At 38.2% G+C, this 19820-nt stretch overlaps 1 protein-coding gene across 2 annotated transcripts in view; it reads right to left on the reverse strand.

Moving 5' to 3' along the window:
• The window catches only part of fam102bb (family with sequence similarity 102 member Bb), a 44008-nt gene extending 24388 nt beyond the window's left edge, over positions 1–19620 (reverse strand). The window contains exons 1-5 of one of the 2 annotated variants that reach the window (XM_020925224.2): positions 19347–19620; positions 6154–6274; positions 4322–4351; positions 2542–2658; positions 1023–1069 (exon numbers count right to left, since the gene is read on the reverse strand). In XM_020925224.2, coding sequence (XP_020780883.1) covers positions 1023–1069; positions 2542–2658; positions 4322–4351; positions 6154–6274; positions 19347–19492 — 461 coding nt within the window. In that variant the 5' untranslated portion in view covers positions 19493–19620. The remainder of the gene's footprint in view (positions 1–1022; positions 1070–2541; positions 2659–4321; positions 4352–6153; positions 6275–19346) is intronic. The other variant, XM_020925225.2, reaches the window with a different exon arrangement.
• Between the last annotated feature and the right edge of the window lie 200 nt (positions 19621–19820).

The following is a 19820-nucleotide window of genomic DNA, read 5'->3' on the forward strand; positions in this document are numbered from 1 at the left end:
AACACAATTCCAGGTCTGTTTGTGAGAAGGTAACAACATCCTAACATGACTTAATGGGACAGCTTGTAATTTTGGACATAGGACCTCATTTCCTAGTGAGCCAGAGTGTTGGAGACGTGTGGAGACACTTTTTGAAATATTCCATCCAGTCCTTGTATTTGCAGAGGTCACTGGTGTTAGACTAGTGCATGTCAATGGTCATAGTTATCCTGCCACTAAAAACAGTCTTACCCACTCCACAAAACACCCCAAACAAATCTATTATTACACCAGACTGTCCATGTAAATGTCTGTGTTGATAGAATAATGTTTGAAATAAACCTAACCTTGCATCGTGTGAATCTTCACATGTTGAGGGACTATTTTATCAGCAGCAGTGGAATTTTGCTTTGCCAGTAAGATAGGTGCTAGATGATATCAGTCTGCCGCTGCAGAGCTTTCGATCAGGAAGTACAACTCACTGCTGCTGCTCAGACAGAAATCCTTCAAATGCAAGGTTGGTTTTACTTCTAAAATTATTCTGTCAACATGGATATTTACATCGACAGTCTGTTGTAATAACAGTTTTTCTTCCGGTGTTTTGTGGTGTGGGTAAGACTGTTTTTAGTGGCAGGATAACTATGACCATTGACATGCACTAGTCTAACACCAGTGACCTCTGCAAATACAAGGACTGGATGGAATATTACAAAAAGTGTCTCCATACGTCTCCAACACTCCTATGTGGGACATTCGAGGCAAAACTATCAGGTCCTATGTCTAAAATTCCAGACTGTCCCTTTAAAGCTCACAAGAGTTAATTTTGTGTAATATATATGGATGGTGATTTGATTAAATTTGATAAACATTGTGTGGCCATAGTTTTGTTCTGAGTTGCATGATCTTTTTTATTTATATTTTGAACTAAAATTCTAAAGGATACAGACCAGGTTTTATTTGAATTCACTGGTATTTAGAGTAGTTAAGAGTTTTATGCATTTGCACTTTCAATTTAAATACACTTTTATCTGACTGAGACTTACGTTTTAAAACAGGGATCCCCCGACATGAGCTGTGTGCTGATGATCACCTGCGAAAACAAAACCAGTTTAAACAATGAGGAATAACTGAAATCCACTCATGAGTTTAAGCTTCCTGTTAGATTTTACTTATACATTACATGGCTTTTCCACATTCATTGTTTTAAACTGTGATTCACTACCGCAGTGTTCAAGTTTTTATTATTTTGAAGCCTATGGACAGAGAGAGCAGGACTTTTAACAATGAGAAAACACAGCAGAGTTTTCTGTTCTGCTTTAACACTGGAGCTGTTTTGTCTGTGACGGAGAAAAGACTGAACACAGAGAACAGAAGCAGCGGTCTCTGTCTGTGTGAACTTCAGATCTGAAAGAGAACTAACAACTCAAATAGTACAAGTCTTGGTAAGTTAATCCATTTGTAGAAGGCATAAAAACAAAAGGCTTTTTCCGTTCATGTTGGCTTTCGCTGTGTGACTTTTACTTTTTTGGAGTGCCTGGATGTTGTTATGTCCAAAGTTTTGATTCTTTTTTCCAAGAGCACCCTCTACCTGTTCTCGCTGATTGGAACACCAGCAGCAAACAGCCACATTTTAGTTTTTCTGTACAGGCTTTTTCCATTGTTTCTAAAAGCTACATTCTCTCACTTTGTCCGACTTTCTTGTTCTTTCCATAAAAAGAATGGCAAGGTAAAAACTTCTAGCATCTGGAACAAATTAATGCAGAATGTAATCATGCAGGCACAAATCAAAATAAAAAGAACACTTACTTTGAATCATTGTTTAGTAGGGATGTAACAATAACCAAAATATTATAATAGTGTAATGTCAAAGTTCTCACAATAATATCACGGACGATCGCAATATATTATATTACAAGTCTCTTGGCTAAATTTAAGAGTTATGGGGCAACAATAGCTAAAAAAATAGACATAGGGAACTACATAGACCATGATCCTTTGCGCCATTTCAGTGTAGACTACATGAAGAAATAACAGTTCTAAACACTTTTAAGTCTTAGTTCTTTGGATTAAGTCTTGTCAAGGCATGTTAAGAGAAAAAGTAGCAGATTAACAGTTTAAGATGTTTAGCCTCCACAGATTATCGCAATAAATATTGTTATCTCAATTACATCTCAATTAATATTGAGATGTATATTGTGAACAAGAGATTTGGATATTGTTCCATCCCTAATCGTGAGCTTCCCCACCATATCGTGAGCTTTCACACGATATCACAATAAATATCGTACCGTGAGGTTCATACCATGTCGATATTGAATTGTGAGACATGGATATCATTACACCCCTATTGTTTAGACATTTCTGTGCATTTGTCTTTTATCTCTCTCTCCTCCTTGACCCCTCTGTCCTTTTCTCTCTCATCTATGACCTTTCTATGACCCCCCCTTCCATGTCCATAGTAGTTCCTCATGTTTACACTGACCCTCCCTCAGTTTGCGTCTACAGGAGGGTAAATATCAGGTTTGTATTCACAACAGCAGAGTGGCGTTGCAGTGGCGTTACCTTCAGAATGGAGTTGTCCTGTCTGGTGTTTTTCGTGTCGTATCCCTCCAGGAGACATCTGCGCGTTGTGTTTCCGGAACCGGCGAATTCTGCCAAGTTCAGATCTGCAAAACCGAGCTGTGGAAATAAATATGAGGGCCAAGAAAAGATAAGGGCTGGGTCATATCCGATTTCTATTACACAATATCTATATAATTTTTTCGTCTTGTAAGAGTTTTGTATGTCACTTCACAACCTTGAGGAACTGAAAGTCACACAGTCTGAAAATCAGTCACGGTTTCGACCAAAGTCTGTCTGATATCAAGCTCCAGCCTCTGTGTGGTACAGTCCTCAGAGTTGTACTGATTAGGTAAGGCTAGTGCTGTATACATCTATTTATATATATTTAAAGTTCCTTGGGGATTAATAAAATATTTGTCCATCAGGGATGCACTGATCCAGCTTTTTCAGTTCCGACACTATGGCTTTATCTGCCCAAAAACGATATCAACTGATACCTGGGCAGAGACTAAGAACAAAATGATTCTATGACAAAATGTGATATTGTAGCATTTATTCTTCAGAACAATTAACTTCAGAACCATTTTGTATTAAAAGGCCAAACATTATGAGACTTTGAGCCAACTACGACAAGTAATGTCTTACTACATCAGCTCATATACCCAACCAGTAGGGATGGGACGAAACACAATTTCTACGAGATGACACATGTCACGAGATTCAGCTCATGAAACCGAGACGAAAAGAGATTTTGATACAATTTTAATAAATAAATTGTGTCATTCAGTTCACAATTTTGGCTTCACAATGTTTTTATGTGTTTAATTTTACAGTTTTGGTGTCATTGGAGCACTGCTTTTTGGTATTAGAGCTTCTCAAGAAGAGTGATTCACCTAAGTTAACCTTTTTTATCCAAATATGGAAAAGTGTCTCACAAGATTATTTTTATTACTTGTGTGCAGTCTTGTGATAATTTTGTCTTGCGTGATGATGTGGCATGAGATCTTGTCATATCCTTACCAACCAGGATCTCACCAGAACCAATATTTTGAAGCCGATATCCCATCCAACAAATTTTCATGGATTGGTGTTTATATTCAATACCAGTATCAGTATCGGTGCATCCCCACTATCGACAGTATCTATCATCATATTTTTGGTAAAGGTTCATTCTGTCATCATAGTGCTACATGCTTACTTTATTGCCACATTTGTAAAAGTTAGAAAGAGAAAATAGAGAGAGCTCTTCAACTGTTGCTCACATGACACAAACTGATCGCAGATGCAGCGAGAAGAGAGCTCAAGATTTAAGTCACAGCTCGTCTTTGGTCATACAACGATTTTAACGATGTGTAACTTGCGAACCACGATTTTTAGCTATGACTCAAGATTTTCCCCATGATCGGAACAGCGACCTACATTTAATGCCATAGAGTGGAACAAATAGATGCAAAACAATAGCACGGCAGACCCTTTACTAGTGCACTTTTAAATAGCCCAAAACACATAACCACATACAGAGACTTTCAGTTAGTTAAAATTATCTCTAGTGTCAAATGTGTGTTCATGTATGTCTGATGAAACGCTCTGAACAATGTAACATGATTGACCCTCGGGCTGTGGGGCCATCTGCTCTGTGTGTGCGTACGTACATTGTGTGTGTGTTGTGTGTGTTATGTGTGTATGTTGTGTGTGTGTGTGTGAGGGCTCTACAGACTGAACAGGGCTGTGCTATAAGGCCTATATAAAGAAAGACTATGACATGTATGAAGCACTATACCTTTGCATAGGCTTTTCCTCCCTTCAGCTCCTGCAAGAAACAACAGACAAATCACTGGAGTTAATTTTAGGCATGGTTCAATATTATTTTTCAGACAATATGATATTCAAGAGGCCCAACAAAGCCTTTCAGTGGCTCCACACTTGGTAGTGGTAAGCTAAAGCTGTACTGGGACAGACTGACGGAAGCAACGTTTGCCAATCTGTGACCACTTTCACTCACTCACCAAATTTGTACTAGACAATGTGGGTGAAGTGTTTTGCCTATGGACACAACAAGGGGGAATCAATCCTCTAACCTTCATGTTGAGGGACCACTGCTCTAACCACTGAGCCACTGTACGAGTACGGTTTTGGAGGGATTCAGGGAAGGGAACTCCAGAAATGACTGAAATATGAACAGCTAAACTAATACAAGAGTCCCGTGCTTTTCAGAACATGTTTGTAGAGCTCTAAACTACAGGTACAACAATTATTACCTAGTTATATTATCTATTCACATCATGATATATTGTGGAGCCCTTTAAATTGGTAGTTTTCAGGTTTTAGAACATGATGATGCAATAGTCCTCGATGGAGGGCAAGAGCTAGATTTCCTTATTGATTACATTGTACTTTATCATAAAACAAAAGGTAAATTCTGGGGATGGTATAAGATTTCTTTCCACAAGATCGTGCACATATGAGAAAAGTGATCATGTGTTTATATTTGGATTGGACAAAAAAGGGTCACGTGTTGCTGAGTTACATCTCTTACAGATGTTCCAAAAAGCAATAGTAGAATGGAAATAAAAATAAATTACAAATTGTAAATAAATTAAAAATTGTGAGGCCAAAAATTTACTGAATCATGAAATGTATATATTAGAATTAGAATTAGAATTAGATCTTGTATCTCGTCTCGTCTTGTGGAAATTGTGTCTCATTCCATCCCTAAAAATTCACAAATGTTGAACCCGGTATTTTCAGTTATTGACTAAACGCTAAAACTCACTGTATTACAACATCATTTTACATTTTAACAATATTCATTATAGCTGCCCTCCATCTGTATTCATTAATATTGTCCTGGGATGTCATCTGAAACCCAGCAACATCATTTCACTTAAAGGTTGTATAGAGGATTTTTTTAAGGAAAGAAATACAGCGACAGTTCTTTTTCAAATGTTGCGCATGCGTGACACCACCTCCCTCCTCCACAGCTCCCTCAGTAGAAACATCTCCTCCCGCCTCCTTACTCTAGAAATCACACTTGTTTCCAGCCAGTGCACGTTCAGAATTACTGTTGAAGTGACCTGAAATAATTTAGCGACCGACGCGTCAGTTTTTAGAACCTTTGTCTGCTTCAGTCGCGCAATCACTGGAAGGAATCTCCAAGAATCACCTCAGTTTGTCTTCGCTCCTTTCCCCCTTCTCTTCTTTCAGCGACCTCAAAAACGGACTTTCTTTTGCAACAAACTTTGTGCGAATTGCGAGGAAGCTACAGTTTAAAAAAGCCTCTAAGAACCACAGCATAAACCACGTAATCCCTGCGAGTCGCGAGTCAGTTACACTAGAAACGTAGGGAGTTTGATTGACAACCTAAGAGCCAATAGATAATGAGGTAGCCTCGTTATCTATTGGCTGATGTTTATCTGGCCCCACCACGTCCACAGTTCATAGATTTTCATTCTTTTTTTTTTTTTTGGTCATCATAATTACAAGGCTGCTACATCTCTGTAATGGTATTAAACTTTCATTGACAATTTGAAACAAAAACAAAAAAACAACCGCCATACAACCTTTAAACATCCCAGGCCTGTCCCATTGATAGTGATGTGTTATGTCCCTTACCTTCCTCACAGAGACTCTGCACACACAGGGATCCAGGACCCCGGTCCCTGCGTTGGCGCTCATTTTACAGGGGAATGAAAACCTCTTCCTCCAGCGCACACAGTTGGCCTGCACCTGCTCCCTAAACACACAAAGGACAAAACACATGAGGTACTCTGGGATTTAGTGACAATCTCTCCGTATTTAGTGAGAATATATGACACATTTTAATTGTAAAAAAACAACAACACAATATTCAAATAAAACAACTTAAAGGGCGTATGAAAGGTAACAGGTAAGTTTTTTTCAATCATTACTTATTGTTGGGATCATAGTTTTACATCAGTCCAGAGGCAATTTATGAAGAACAGAAGATCATTACAGGAAGTATCACTGACTTCACTAGAGAACATTTTTGAAATGCCTAAGATTTTGTTCATATTCTTTTTGCCTGAGATCCAGAATACACATTTCTCTAATACTGTACAAAAATGTGAGACAGTCAGTGATGATCAGTGAATCTCCCAGAGTTCAGATGGGTGTAGTTGACAGGAAAGTGTGTGCAAAAATATCAAAATATCGTACAGTTTAATGTGATGATACAGTATCGATATCGTGGGCTGCTGTATCGATAAGAGCATTTTTTTGTATATTTTACTAAATTATTTTGTTACAGTGCTACAGTTTTGTTGTTTATTTAGTGGAAGGAAACTCTTTCATGCAATACATTTGATATTTTCACTGTTGTGATGATTAAAATGTTTGTGTTTCATAATAACTTTGCAAGAAGCGGTTTAACAAAGACTTTTAGTATCAGAGCAATGATTTAGCCTTTATTTTTTATTTTTATCGTATCCAAGGTCTGTCCATATGAAAATAAATGTGGTTCCTCATGATGAAAAAAAAAAAGAAAAAATATCACAGTGAACTGAAAAACATGGTGGATTTCAATAGAATCAATGAGTGAAGCATTCAACTCTCTTCTTATCTCAGAGAAGTGTTCAGAATGACACGTGACCAAATGAGCTCCTTCATTTCACATGAGTCACTAAAATAAACAAATCTGATTGGACGGTCATGTTTGGTTCTGGCTCGAGGTGCAAGGAAGGCGTGGGGACCAGACTGATATCTCTCTAGATAAAAAATACAGAGAGATAAGAGTTAGGCAAAAGTCCTGTCAGGCAAATATTGTTTAGTATCTTGGTATAATTTTTGACAACTCATTTCTAAAGCCACATGCAAAGACCTGTCAGATAAATCACCAATCTGATCAGCTGAAAAAAAAAATGCAGCCCTAGTAGTTAAACATAGCAAAGCCTAAAACCATTTCCCTGGGTTTTGCATTTATTGAAATATGATTGATAGTGATGCTAAAAAAGCCAGTTTTTCCTAATCCTGTTTTATTATAACTGTTATGTAACACTATTGACCGCCTGGGGATAAACCAAAAGATGAAATCACCACATGTGGCTGCTTAGGGCTTATGACTGCACCACAGAGTCACAGCCTGAGTTTGAGATTATAACACTTCGAAAATTGCATTACAGATATTGCCTTGATTTATGATGCAGAACTTAATAAAAAACTACTTAGAAAAGGTTCTATATTACACAAAATTGACTCTCAGGAGTTTTAGGCTATATTATAATATATTATAATATATAATATAACTTCCAGAAAAAAAAAAAAAAAAAAACAGACCTGGAGTTGTGTTTTGTTTCATCCACACTTTTGATTAACCCTTTATTATTCGTCTGTCTACATCTCCAAATCTCAAAATACTCCCTTCCACCTTGTGATGTCATGAAGTGGTGGTTTTCAAGATAAAAGCTACCTACCTAATCTACCAGGGCTGAAATGTTCCAAATGATTTTAATGAAGGTGTATGGAGTTTGTCTTGTATTACCACATGACATCACAAGGTGGAAGTGTTTTCCATTCGAGACAAGAACTCAGTCTAAATCTGCAGTGTGTTAAACATGTGTTAACTAGTGTTTCTTCATCATAAAATGACTCAAAGTTGAATTTTGTTACACGAGTAGTCTGGTATTTTCCTGCTTTTGAGGCTTGACTGCTTAGAAAATAACAGTTTTCTCCTACCTCCCATCTCCACTCACTTCTCTGTACTTAATTGTGAATGCATAAAAATTCAAAACTGCTGCTTGTTACAATAAAATTCCACTGTACCTCTGCATTTTTTTAAACATAGGTCAATGAAAATGTCTCTATCATAAAACCGTTTTAAATCAAAATTGCAGTTTACAATTAACAAAATGTAGAGACAACGGTGACTAGTTTTAAAATAAATATCTGGGAAAAAAAGCTAAAGTTGTTTGTCTCATATGTGATTAGCAGCAGTATTGGGGCTATAGGTCTGGCTGATGCTGTGGAAATGAATAGAGCTGAGTGCGTGGGCTGAATCACCAGGGCACAGATGGCCTCTCTCTCACCCCTCCTCCCCTCTCCTCTCCTCCTCATCGAGCCTTCGTCTGCCGCTCACAAAACTCAGGAAAATATACAGCAGAACATGAAGTCTTCTAATGTACAACTATAATAGGGCGGGATACAAGAAAAGCTGATGTAATTGATTTGAACTCCTACATTCATCATAACACGCTTTTGAGATGAGGAAATGAGCACTGAGAGACTGCTGTGGGAGCTTAGACTGATTGACTGATAGTTTTGTCCTCACCTCCTGTGGGGAATCAATACTTACATTTGCTCTGTTATACCAGGGTCAGTGAGAATTCCAATGGCTAACTGCCTTGTGTTAATACTCCATAAGACATAAGTAGTTCCGGCAACAGCCAAATCACTGTTCTATCATCATACTGCCATGACATCACCATAGCAACGGGTAAACAAATGCTCAACTGCGGTGGGTAGCATGTAGGGACTAGCTTCATTTAAAACACTGAGAGGCTGTGGGGTTTCTGTCCCTGTCCGTGGTTCTTATCGGGGGTGGGCACTGATGTAACAACTCCAGTCTTAAACTCTAGTCTTACTGCAGGTGAATATAGTATTTAATTACATTATATTGTAAGAATCAAAGTTCCTAAGAAGTACTGTCAATCCGTTAGACATTATAAATATCACAGTCATTCACGTGGTCCCCCAGAGGTACACAGAATGACAAATGGGGGTGCACAAAGAGAGTTATGAAAAATAAATGTCATCTTATTTTTATTTGGTAAGATTTTGTATTATTTGGATTTCATAGACAAGCCTAAATGTTTCAAATGTAATGCACAGGCTTCCATATAATATCAAATATACAAAGTGTAGATTGTCCAAAGTCTAGTCTCAGGTCTGATCTGATTCTGGTCTGGTTCCTGTTTTGTTCAGTTCATTAAGTTTACTCAGTTACACATGCCAAGAACGTATTGTGGTAAAAGTAAAGATTTTAAACAATGGTGGTGCATGGTTAGAAAAGTACTAAATAAAATTAAAGTTTTGGACATTTGATTTTTCACATTAAGTTCAGCCCAAATGCTACACATGACATCAATACAATCTGATCCCACCATACATCCTGGATCTTATTCTTTGCTCTTAGTTCATTTCATAATGTATTATAGAAGTATCGAATCGGGACTCCGTATTGGCAGATACTCAAAATCAAATGGCTCAAACTCGGGGGCAGAAAGACTGGGAAGATCGGGACATCTCTAGTATAATTTCATTAAACAACTTGGAGCAGTGCGTTCTGCAGTTTTATCACACTGTTCCTCATTGTTGAATGCTTTTACATATCACTGCACTGCTACTGTCACAATTACATCACCATAGCAACAGATAAACACATCATCTACTGCTCTGAGTCGAAATTAGGTACTAGCTTAATTTAAAAAACAGACATAGCTATTTTGAGACATGAACAGACAGGATACAGGCTTTTCAGTTCCACAAGTGACACATTTCAGTTTGTAGACGTGGTGTAAGTGCATTAAATAACGAGGGGTCGAGCGTTCTGCAGTTTTAACACACACGCTGTGGAGTCATAGGACACCACAACACACAGCGAAGTGGTGTTTCTCCGTGTTGTTTAATGCTTACTTATTTTATTTTTCTGTACAGTTAGTGCAGTATCTGTGCCAGAGAGTCCGAAAATCAGATACTAATTGATACTAACTAATATTGAAACTAGATACTCATTTAAGGAGGTATCAATATTAGAGCCCGACCGATATATCGGCTGGCCGATATTATCGGCCAATATGGGCACATAGAGACATATCGGCTATCGGCCTATATGCTTGCTGATACGGGCCGATATTTTACGTGGGCATGTTATACCTTGTTATAAAGCTTAGAATCTCTACATTATGTTCATTTAATCCAATTTACAGACAGATAAATGTCCTAATATGTGGCTCCGCATCAGTATTTATCTGCGGTGTAATTTGTCTGTGTCCGTACTGTCCCTGAACACACCACAGAGTCACGTCACTTCACTCGCGTGCTATTGTTTACACCCGCAGCGGTGCACAACACTAAGATTATATTCTTTTTACGGACAATCGGTTTGAGTCTGGATTAAAAGGACATTTATTAGTTCAGACTTGTGATGTGAGGAGGAGCCTGCGTGAGTGGTGAGTGTTGGAAATACATCGACTTTGAAGCTAGTTTAGGTTTTGTTACCGATTAGCTGCTGTAGCTCCCGCACATAAACAGACTGTTTTCTATTGGTCTATTGTAAAGTGAGTGTATTGGCCGTATATTTGTTACTGGACCAGTATTGATATGTAAATGAGCTGTGAATAGACGTGTGAATGATCCACATTTATGCATATAATTAATTACCGCGGTGCGCAAGTTTTTACGGCTAAAGGCTAATAGCGGTAGTTTATTTACTAGCTAGGAGTTATGGGTCGGTCGCGATCGAAGCGGCTCTTAGAGCCGGCTCTTTGAAGCGAACAACGGGAGCATGTTTCTTATTGGGAGCCGTGTTTTCTCTTTTTCTCACTTTTTCTCTTCATGCCGCATGTAGACCCGTAGTTTGACAGCAGCAGCGGCTGAAAACAAAACTTTCAGAAATCTGCGTGTGCATAGGATAAAAAAAAAAAGTGCATATTTGGCTGCAGTTCAGCATAAAATGAATAAACCAGGACTAATCTTGGGCTAGAGTGAAGGAGAGAGATAGAAACCGAGTCCCGACACTCAGTCCTGGTTCAGTTCTGGTTTAGTCCTGCTTGCAACAAAACAATCTCAAGAGTCGCTTGGGAGCCGAAAGAGCCAGCTGCTTTAGTGAGCCGAGCCAAAAGAGCCGGTTCTCCAAAAAAAAAAAAACCTAGAATACCCATCACTAGTAGCTAGAATGTGATGCAAAAATGCCATTAGGCCAATCTACTGTATGTAAATATGATGTAAAGAGTCAGAATAACAATAAATGTTGCCTAAATAAATCCAATTTAGAATCCACTAGAGCCAAACCTAACTTTTTTAAACAATTCAAGATTTACAGTGAATTTTTACATCACTAAATATATCGGTGATTATATCGGCTATCGGCAGCTCAAACTTCCATCATATCGGTTTCATATCGGCCACAACAAAATCCATATCGGTCGGGCTCTAATCAATATTGCAAAAAACAAAACAAATCACATTACCAGGACAAAATTTGAGCTTTTCTATCACCATCAGAGGTGCCAACAGCTGCAATGTGTTTTGTTGTGATGATGTTTACAGTGATTTCAGCTCCCACTGGGCACAGCAGTTTACTAACATGGAAGTCAATGGATTTGTTTAAGATGAATATTGTGATTTAAAATGTCCAAATTTCAACATAATGATTAGAAATGCATCGATCCAATACTGGTACTGAAAAAGGTATTTTACTTTTGTATAAAGGAAATAAGTGCTGTTTTCAGTCTCTGCACAGGTATTGGTTGATATCGGGTATTGGCAGATACTTAAAGCTATTGTATCAAAATTGATACTGGAAGAGAAAAAGCTGGATCGGTGCATCCCTAAAAATGGTGTCATAAATTATATTTAGCAGACACAAGCACAATAGGTCTTCTTTAAAGCCCTCTCACTCCCCTCAAATAATAATAAAATAATTGCTAGAATAAACGTGATTTAAATGATCAGGATGAATATTTTTCCATACATTCTCCGTTTGTTTGAGTAAAGCTGCAGATGTGAGCTGAGTGTTCTTCAGGGCATAACAAAAATGTGACGTGTTTGGCCCGCATCACACAACATTACAACATCAGGCCCCACCAAAACAAATGTGTGTTACAGATTAACACAAGCGATACAATTCTACTGACTCAATTTGACCAAACTTAACTGAAGAAATGACACCATTCTTTGCGTACATTGACAGAGGGTCGACGTCAAAGGAAATTCTCCACTCAAATTTCATTCCTCAGTGGACGTAATAAAAGTGAGTGAATTCCCAGAGAAACAGTAATGTCAAGGCTGCACGGTTGTGTCAGGAAAAGGGCCTGGCTCCAGTTAACATGAACAGGAAGTGAACTAAGGCTGCACAATACACTGATATTGCACTGATATTGGCCAATGCAATAATCAATATCTAAGCAGGGGTTAGTTTTGGATAGCCTTTGGAGTGAATGTTTGATAAGTTTTGTAAGATTTACATAGACATGATCTAACCGTGTCCCGAGATACAAGGTAGACAGGTTTAAATCAAATACTGCTCTAATTTAATCTGCTACTAATAACTAATAATATAACTAGTAATCCTAATGCCGATTTATTCTTAAAGGATACACTATACACTATTTTCTGCTCTATGTTATACATTAATGTTGTTTACTCATCAAAAACAGACCTAGAGTTGTGTTTGGTTTCATTCATACATGTTTAACACACAAACCCTGCAATCTCTACTGAACTAAAGGTAAAAGAATGGTGTTAACTACCACTACATAACATTCCAAGGTGGAACAGAGCATTTTGAGCATGTGTGAATGAAACAAAACAACTAAAAGTTTGTTTTTGAGGAGGTGATTTAAAGCAAGAGTCAATTCTGCACAATACACGACCTTTAATTACAAAAACATTGGACATTGTTAATGTTACAACAGGCTCTATTCACGCTTACGTCACAAACCAGGAAGATATTTGGAAATGTGATCACAACTTCCGGTGTAGTAATCGACACTGGGAATTCTGGAGGTTCTAAGCTTTCACATGAGACAAACTTGCATGTGTTCTATCTGCAGGTTAAAGATGTATTGTGTAACTTTTCTGGTGGATGGTTCATCAAATGCCTTTTTCCATTGAGATGTTATTGTGTTGTGTGGAATGTTTCATAGTATGGCATTAAACTAGGGATGCACCAAATATTCGGCAACTGAATATATTTGGCTGAATATTGCAACACAAGCCACACTTGGCTTTCGGTGGTGTGAGTTAAAAGTAGGCCGAATAGTGGCGTGTGACGCAATGATGTAGTGATCTGGCACCTTCTTTAAAATGTCAGCAGTGTGGAAATATAAGGGTGCAGTAGAATCATGCACTAGAACCCTACGATTGCATATTCAATGTTCCACACTCACACCTGCACAACCGAACCGAGCCACGGCTGATGACGTCATCACATGCCGCTGTTTATTTACATGTGGAAGCAGAGCGAACGCTTTAGCAGAAAAAATAAGTCCAGCAACAGAAATATCTATTAAATAGTGAGGCAGATGTGAGTGTTCTTATGATATACACTCCTCTGTGAGTTTATGGATATAAAAACAGAGCGGAGCAGCGATGACAGCCAGAGACGAGACACAGCTTAACTTCAGTCTGTCACGGTCCTCACTGAAGGTGAGTGTAGATTCACGCGATGTTTTGAAGTGGACTTTATTCACTGTTTTCTTCGTATGAGTGACATCAGCGCACACACAAGCACACACACAGGGCTCGTATAGTGGTCATGCGTGTGCCCGTACATGAGCTCCGTGTCAGGCCAAAGTCCCAACGTGCCCAGGCACGGATTGATTGTGCTCACACTGGATAAAATGTACAGCGCTTTAAGGACAATCCGTGCCTGGGCACGGTTCTAAAGTCCTAGTGTGAGTGCACCCTAAGTGTATAACGTTACAAGCACACACTTGTTGACATTTACTTGAGCCGTCTGTTTACATTATTAGCCTATCTGCTGTGGCTAAGCAGACTTGTACCAAAAGGATAATAATAATTCATTTGTTGTGGGTTTATCCACTTTAATGCACTTAAGCTTTTTTGGAATTGTTGTTTTGTTTGAAGGTTAAGCCTAATATGAAAAACTTACTGGTATACTTACTGGAATATTAAATAAACATTTAGTTTAATTAAAAATGGGTCTAAAATGTATTCTAGGCTATTTATGCAATATTAAAAAAATTGTGAAAAACTTAACAATTGCACATGATATTCAGTTTCGGTATACGGCCAAGCGTTTAATTTTTATTCGGTTTTGGTTTCTGCCACAAATTTTCATTTCGGTGCATCCCTACATTAAACTTTATCTACACTGAGACCAAACCAGACCAAGTTACAGGTCAGATCTGTGGAGAGGTGACCACGCTCACAGTCAGAATGTCTGTTTTTCTGGGTCTTTTTGAGTTATGAAACCACCTCTAATTGAATAAATATAAAGTAGAGTTGTTTAATATCAGACTGTGGAACATTCCAGGCAGAACAATGACATATCCATAGAAACAAGCAGGTGATGGACCTCCACCAGAAAAGTTACACAATGCACCTTTAAGGCAGCACAGGTTCAGTGGTGACTGTAGAGCCGTCTAAAGTGCTCAGACCACAAACAGCTCCATTAGGCCTGTGTTAGTTTTGGAAAGACTTTGGAGTGAACGTTTGATAAAAAATCTTAAATCAGAGAGAGAGCAAACAGAAGGTGGTTACATAATCAGAATGAAATCATGTCACAGACAACACAGTGTTTTATTTTCCATCAGACGCCAAAGAAGTCATGAATTATGAAGCGAAGAGATGAGGTTCAGACGAGGTTCAGAGCCAATCAGTGAAGCTCTTACATAAGTGCACATGTGGAGAGAAGCTGTGAGATTAATACTGAAATACTCAAGGTTAACTGACTGTAAGGGAATCCAGTGCAGAGGAGGCTGGGAGTTCATCAAAGCTTTTACACATTCACTTTATGGTGATGGGTCCATCAGATGCTTTTTTCCATGGAGATGTTATTGCTTTGTCTAGAATGTTTCACAGTATGGCATTAAACCTTTCTATCTTCATGGAGACCAAAGCAGAGTTGTTTTTTTAAGTTACAGATCTGTGGAGAGGCAACCCCCCTCACATTCTGAATGTCTGTTTCTCTAGGTATTTTTGAGCTAGAAAACCAACTGTATACAGTTGTTTGAATACATACAAACTATGGACTATTACTGAAGTTGTTTTTTTTAAATTCAGTTTTAATGGAAAATGAGAAAATATTAAATTAATATTATATTATTATTTTACAAAAATAATATAAAATATAAATAAAGAAAAAAATAAAGGTAACGTTTCTGGTGAGTGGGACTTTGCCATGGAGATATGACAGCTTTGCTTGGAAATCCATACAGTATTACCTCTTTTTTATTGTAAAAATATATATACAATTAAAAACAAAAAAACAAACAAACATGAATTCTGAAGTGTGATAGAGGATGCCTCTCCACAGATCTGACCTGTAACTTGGCTTTGTGGCATCACGTGCTGTCTCTATGGTGATAAACAATGCCATACTGTGGAAAGTTCCAGGCAAAGATTTGTGAGAAGTTGGTTACATTTTGTGTGTGTGTGGTTTATAAGTCGTTTATAAGGCATTTTGGTAAAATATATATTTTGTTCAATGCTTTCTTTTCTAAACATGCATTGTAGTCGTTTCACAGTATGGTCTTAAACTTTTCTATCTTCATGGACACCAAACCAGATCAAGTTACAGGTCAGATCTGTGGAGAGGCGACCCCGCTCACAGTCAGAATGTCTGTTTTTCTAGGTATTTTTGAGCTATAAAACCACTTGTAAGTGAATAAATGTAAAGTAGAGCAGTTTAATGTCATACTGTGGAACATTCCAGCATGGCAATTACATTTCCATAGAAACAAGCAGGTGATGGACCCCTAGCCACAAACTTACATAGTGAACTTGTAATGTTAGACAGTTCAGTGGGGTAAGTGGCGTGAGAAAATATTCACACTGTCGCGCTGTCTCTCACCCATGTGCATGTGAGATGGTTACTTTCAGTCTCTGAAACCACACACAACTTTAGAGACACTCGACATCCTGTCTTTTCAACACACACACTATTCACGATTCAAACTTAAAGGTCTTATATCACACAAAATTGACTCTTGTGAGCTTTAAGCCATGTTATAACGTCAAAAACATGGACGTGGACTTGTGTTCTGTTTCATTCACATGTTTGAGAAATCCTTTATTATTAGTCTGTCTACATCTTGTGATGTCATGAAGTGGCAGTTTTCAAGTTAACAGCTCTTGTTACTTTGAGTTCAGTAGAGACTGGCAATTCCAGGTCTGAAATCATCCAGATGATTCTAGTGAAAGTGTATGGAGTTTAAAAACACAGTGGAGCAATTCTTGTATTACCCATAGACTGTAAGACTGTAAGAAGTGGACTAAGAGAGTGTGACACCACCCACAGAGTTCAGCGCCGCTCAAATGAGGCTTGCAATGCTCACGGTTACAGGAGCGAATCTGGAGCCAGGATCGATATTATGAATAGGATTTTTATTGTTGGACAAAATAGCAAAAAATCCCACCAGGATCATGTCGTGGGGTAATACGAACATTTTAGTCCAAAATGACGGGGCTCACAGCAGCAGTTACAGAGAGAGGGACCACAATTTTCCAATGGAAATCAATGGAAGCCAGGGTTAGAAGGAGACGTAAGAGCCGTATGAGAACTTCCTATTTGGAACACGGCAGCAAGCGCTTTAGTTGTGTCCATTTATATATAGTCTATGGTATTACCATGACATCACAGGGTGGAACAGAGTGTTTTCAGTTTGAGAGAAGTTGGACTTGGTCTAAATCTGCAGGGTTTGTGTGTTAAATGTGTGAATGAAATAAAACAGAACTCCAGGTAATATGTTTGATGAGGAAAATACATTATAGTTATAATATGGGCCCTTTATTGCTTTGGCCCTCAAGCACCAAACTGCTCTCACCAAACTCTGTCTCCAATTAACCCGTAACACAATTAACTGGGCCATTCCTAATTAAATGACACAGGGAGATTTAATTGAATTGGTTTATAGATCTCTGTAATAATGTTTGCACGCATTTTAGAATCAAAATGTCCGTTACTGAAACTGGCGATTGTGTGAGACTGAGATTAGATACAATGCAACAACTGTATTACTAGTTTCACGTATTTCTTCATTTAAGATTCACATTTTCGAGTTGGTTTAAATTATTATAATTTCGCCATTTCAAGTGTAAGTAGATTAATTAAAAGGTATAGCAGGTGAATACATAATCCTAGTCTCTGTGTAAATAAAACATACAAGTCTATTTAAGAAAAAAACAAAAACTACTAAAATTCTCTCCTTCCTTCAGTACACATCTAGTTGCAACAAAAGGCAATTAAAGGAAATGATGTAACCTTTATGGAAGAGTGTCCGCTGCCTGATTGTCTCCATGGAGATGTTATTTCTTTGCCTAGTAAGTTCTACATTATGATATTAAACAGATTTTTTTATTTATTCATATACAGTTGTTTTTATGGATACAAAACACCCAGAAAATGATTAGTTACTACTGTGAGGGGGCCTGCCTTGACTTATAACTTTGGTTACGCCACCCATTTGTCTACATGTTGATAGATAGGTTTAATGCCGTATCATAGAACATTCCAGCAGCAGACCCTCCACCAGAAAAATTACACAATGAAGCTTTAAGTGACACAAATCCATTACAACCAGTTAGAATAATGAGCTTTCACTGATTACAACCCAAAAGACAGACAAAAACACAAATTAATGGGGTAAGCAAAAATATCAAAATATCGATATACGGTATTGTTTAATGTAATGATACAGTATCGATATATCGCCAAGAGTATTCTTTAGGATATTTTACTAAATTATTTTGTTTCAGCACTACAGTTTTTTTGTTTGTTAAGAGGAAGGAAATTCGGCACATTTGACATATTCACCGTTTTGAGGATTAAAATGGCCATGTTTCGCATAACTTTGCACAAGAAGTGGTTTAACGTAGACTTGTAGTATCACAGCCACGATTTTAGTACAAATTACAGTTCTGCGTCGACTCACATTGCCGTCATCACCTTGTTGTCGTCGTTTTTTATTTATGAATCTGTATCGACAATTATGCGCCGCAAAGTAATTCACCTCCGCAACTCTAGGAGGGCGGAATATAAACTGCTATCTGCGTTTACAAAATCAAGCGGGAAAGCGGAGTACTGGAAATGTATGTAGAGTAGATGTAGAGAGGACCAATCACAGCCCTTATTGTCTGCTTTCCCCTTGTTGTCTGTGTCATTTTGCCTCGTAGTTAGAAAATTTCGGTCGACGTAGATGCTCTGAGGAAGGGGTTCAGGGCAACAATTTGACGCACGACCACAAATTGTGCTTTAGTCGTTATTTTTTATTAAACCATACTGAATCGATTTGAAATATATCTTATATCAAATCGAAAGCTCACAGTATCGAGAAATGTATCGTACCGTGGCATATGTATCAACGTATGTATCGTATCGGCAACTTCTTAACGATACCCAGCCTTACCAATTAAGCTCTAGATTAAAACTGTCTAAACCTGTTGCAAATCATTCGGGTCACTGTGAATAAATATAAAATGAATAAATAATTATTTCTTCTTTCTTTATTAGCACAATCGCCTTTTGTCCTTTGTTGAACTGTCACACACTCATTATCGCTGAGCAGCCGCGGGGAAGTACCAGATGTCGCCCAAACAAAAGACTTATAGCAACGTTTTGCACGTATTGTTCATTTAATTACACATATATCCGTATAATATTTTGCATACAGATAACATGATTGCATCTGAGCTAACCACGCGTAAAAAGCATCAGAAATTGGCGCGTAAAGGTCCAAACATTCACCAACATTGGCACGAAATTAAGAAATAGCGTGTTAGCAAGAAAGCAGCTAGCGTTGGTCCGAATCGCAGCTGTTGCATGGTGCTAGTTTGCAGAAAATGTAAAAATAAAATGTGTTTTTTTAGTGCGTGTGTGTGGTTTTTACCTAGAAGACTCCTCCGAGAATCCGCCGTCCAGCAGTCGGACTTTGCAGAAGAGCATTCCGTTGACAAAGGGCACAGACGACAGCTCATCCAGCTCAAAGTCCACCTTAAACTTAAATTTCTTCTTCTTCATCATCATTAGATCCATGCACCGCTCAGACGTGGAGAGGGGACGCCGAGAGCAGGAGAGACATACCGGGGAAGGTTGTGTCGGGCTGAGGCAGAAGAGAGGAGACACTGGAGCTGAAGAGGAGGCGAAACTGTAAATGAAAACAGAGCAGGCTGTCACACCGGAAACATGCGCCGCACACACTTCCGCTCTACACATTTCATAATAAAAGTCTAAATGAGTTATGCCTCAAGAACTCCAGGACCAGTTAGTTACATGAATCATAAACTCAGTTGTATTTACTCAAGAAATTGTAATTCTCTGCGTTTACTTAACACTTAATTTGAGCTCTTTTTTGCTACTTATT

The sequence above is a fragment of the Boleophthalmus pectinirostris genome, unplaced genomic scaffold (assembly GCF_026225935.1).
Source record: "Boleophthalmus pectinirostris isolate CB_2022bp ecotype Guang Dong unplaced genomic scaffold, ASM2622593v1 HiC_scaffold_7, whole genome shotgun sequence".
In the NCBI taxonomy this organism is placed as follows: Eukaryota; Metazoa; Chordata; class Actinopteri; order Gobiiformes; family Gobiidae; genus Boleophthalmus; species Boleophthalmus pectinirostris.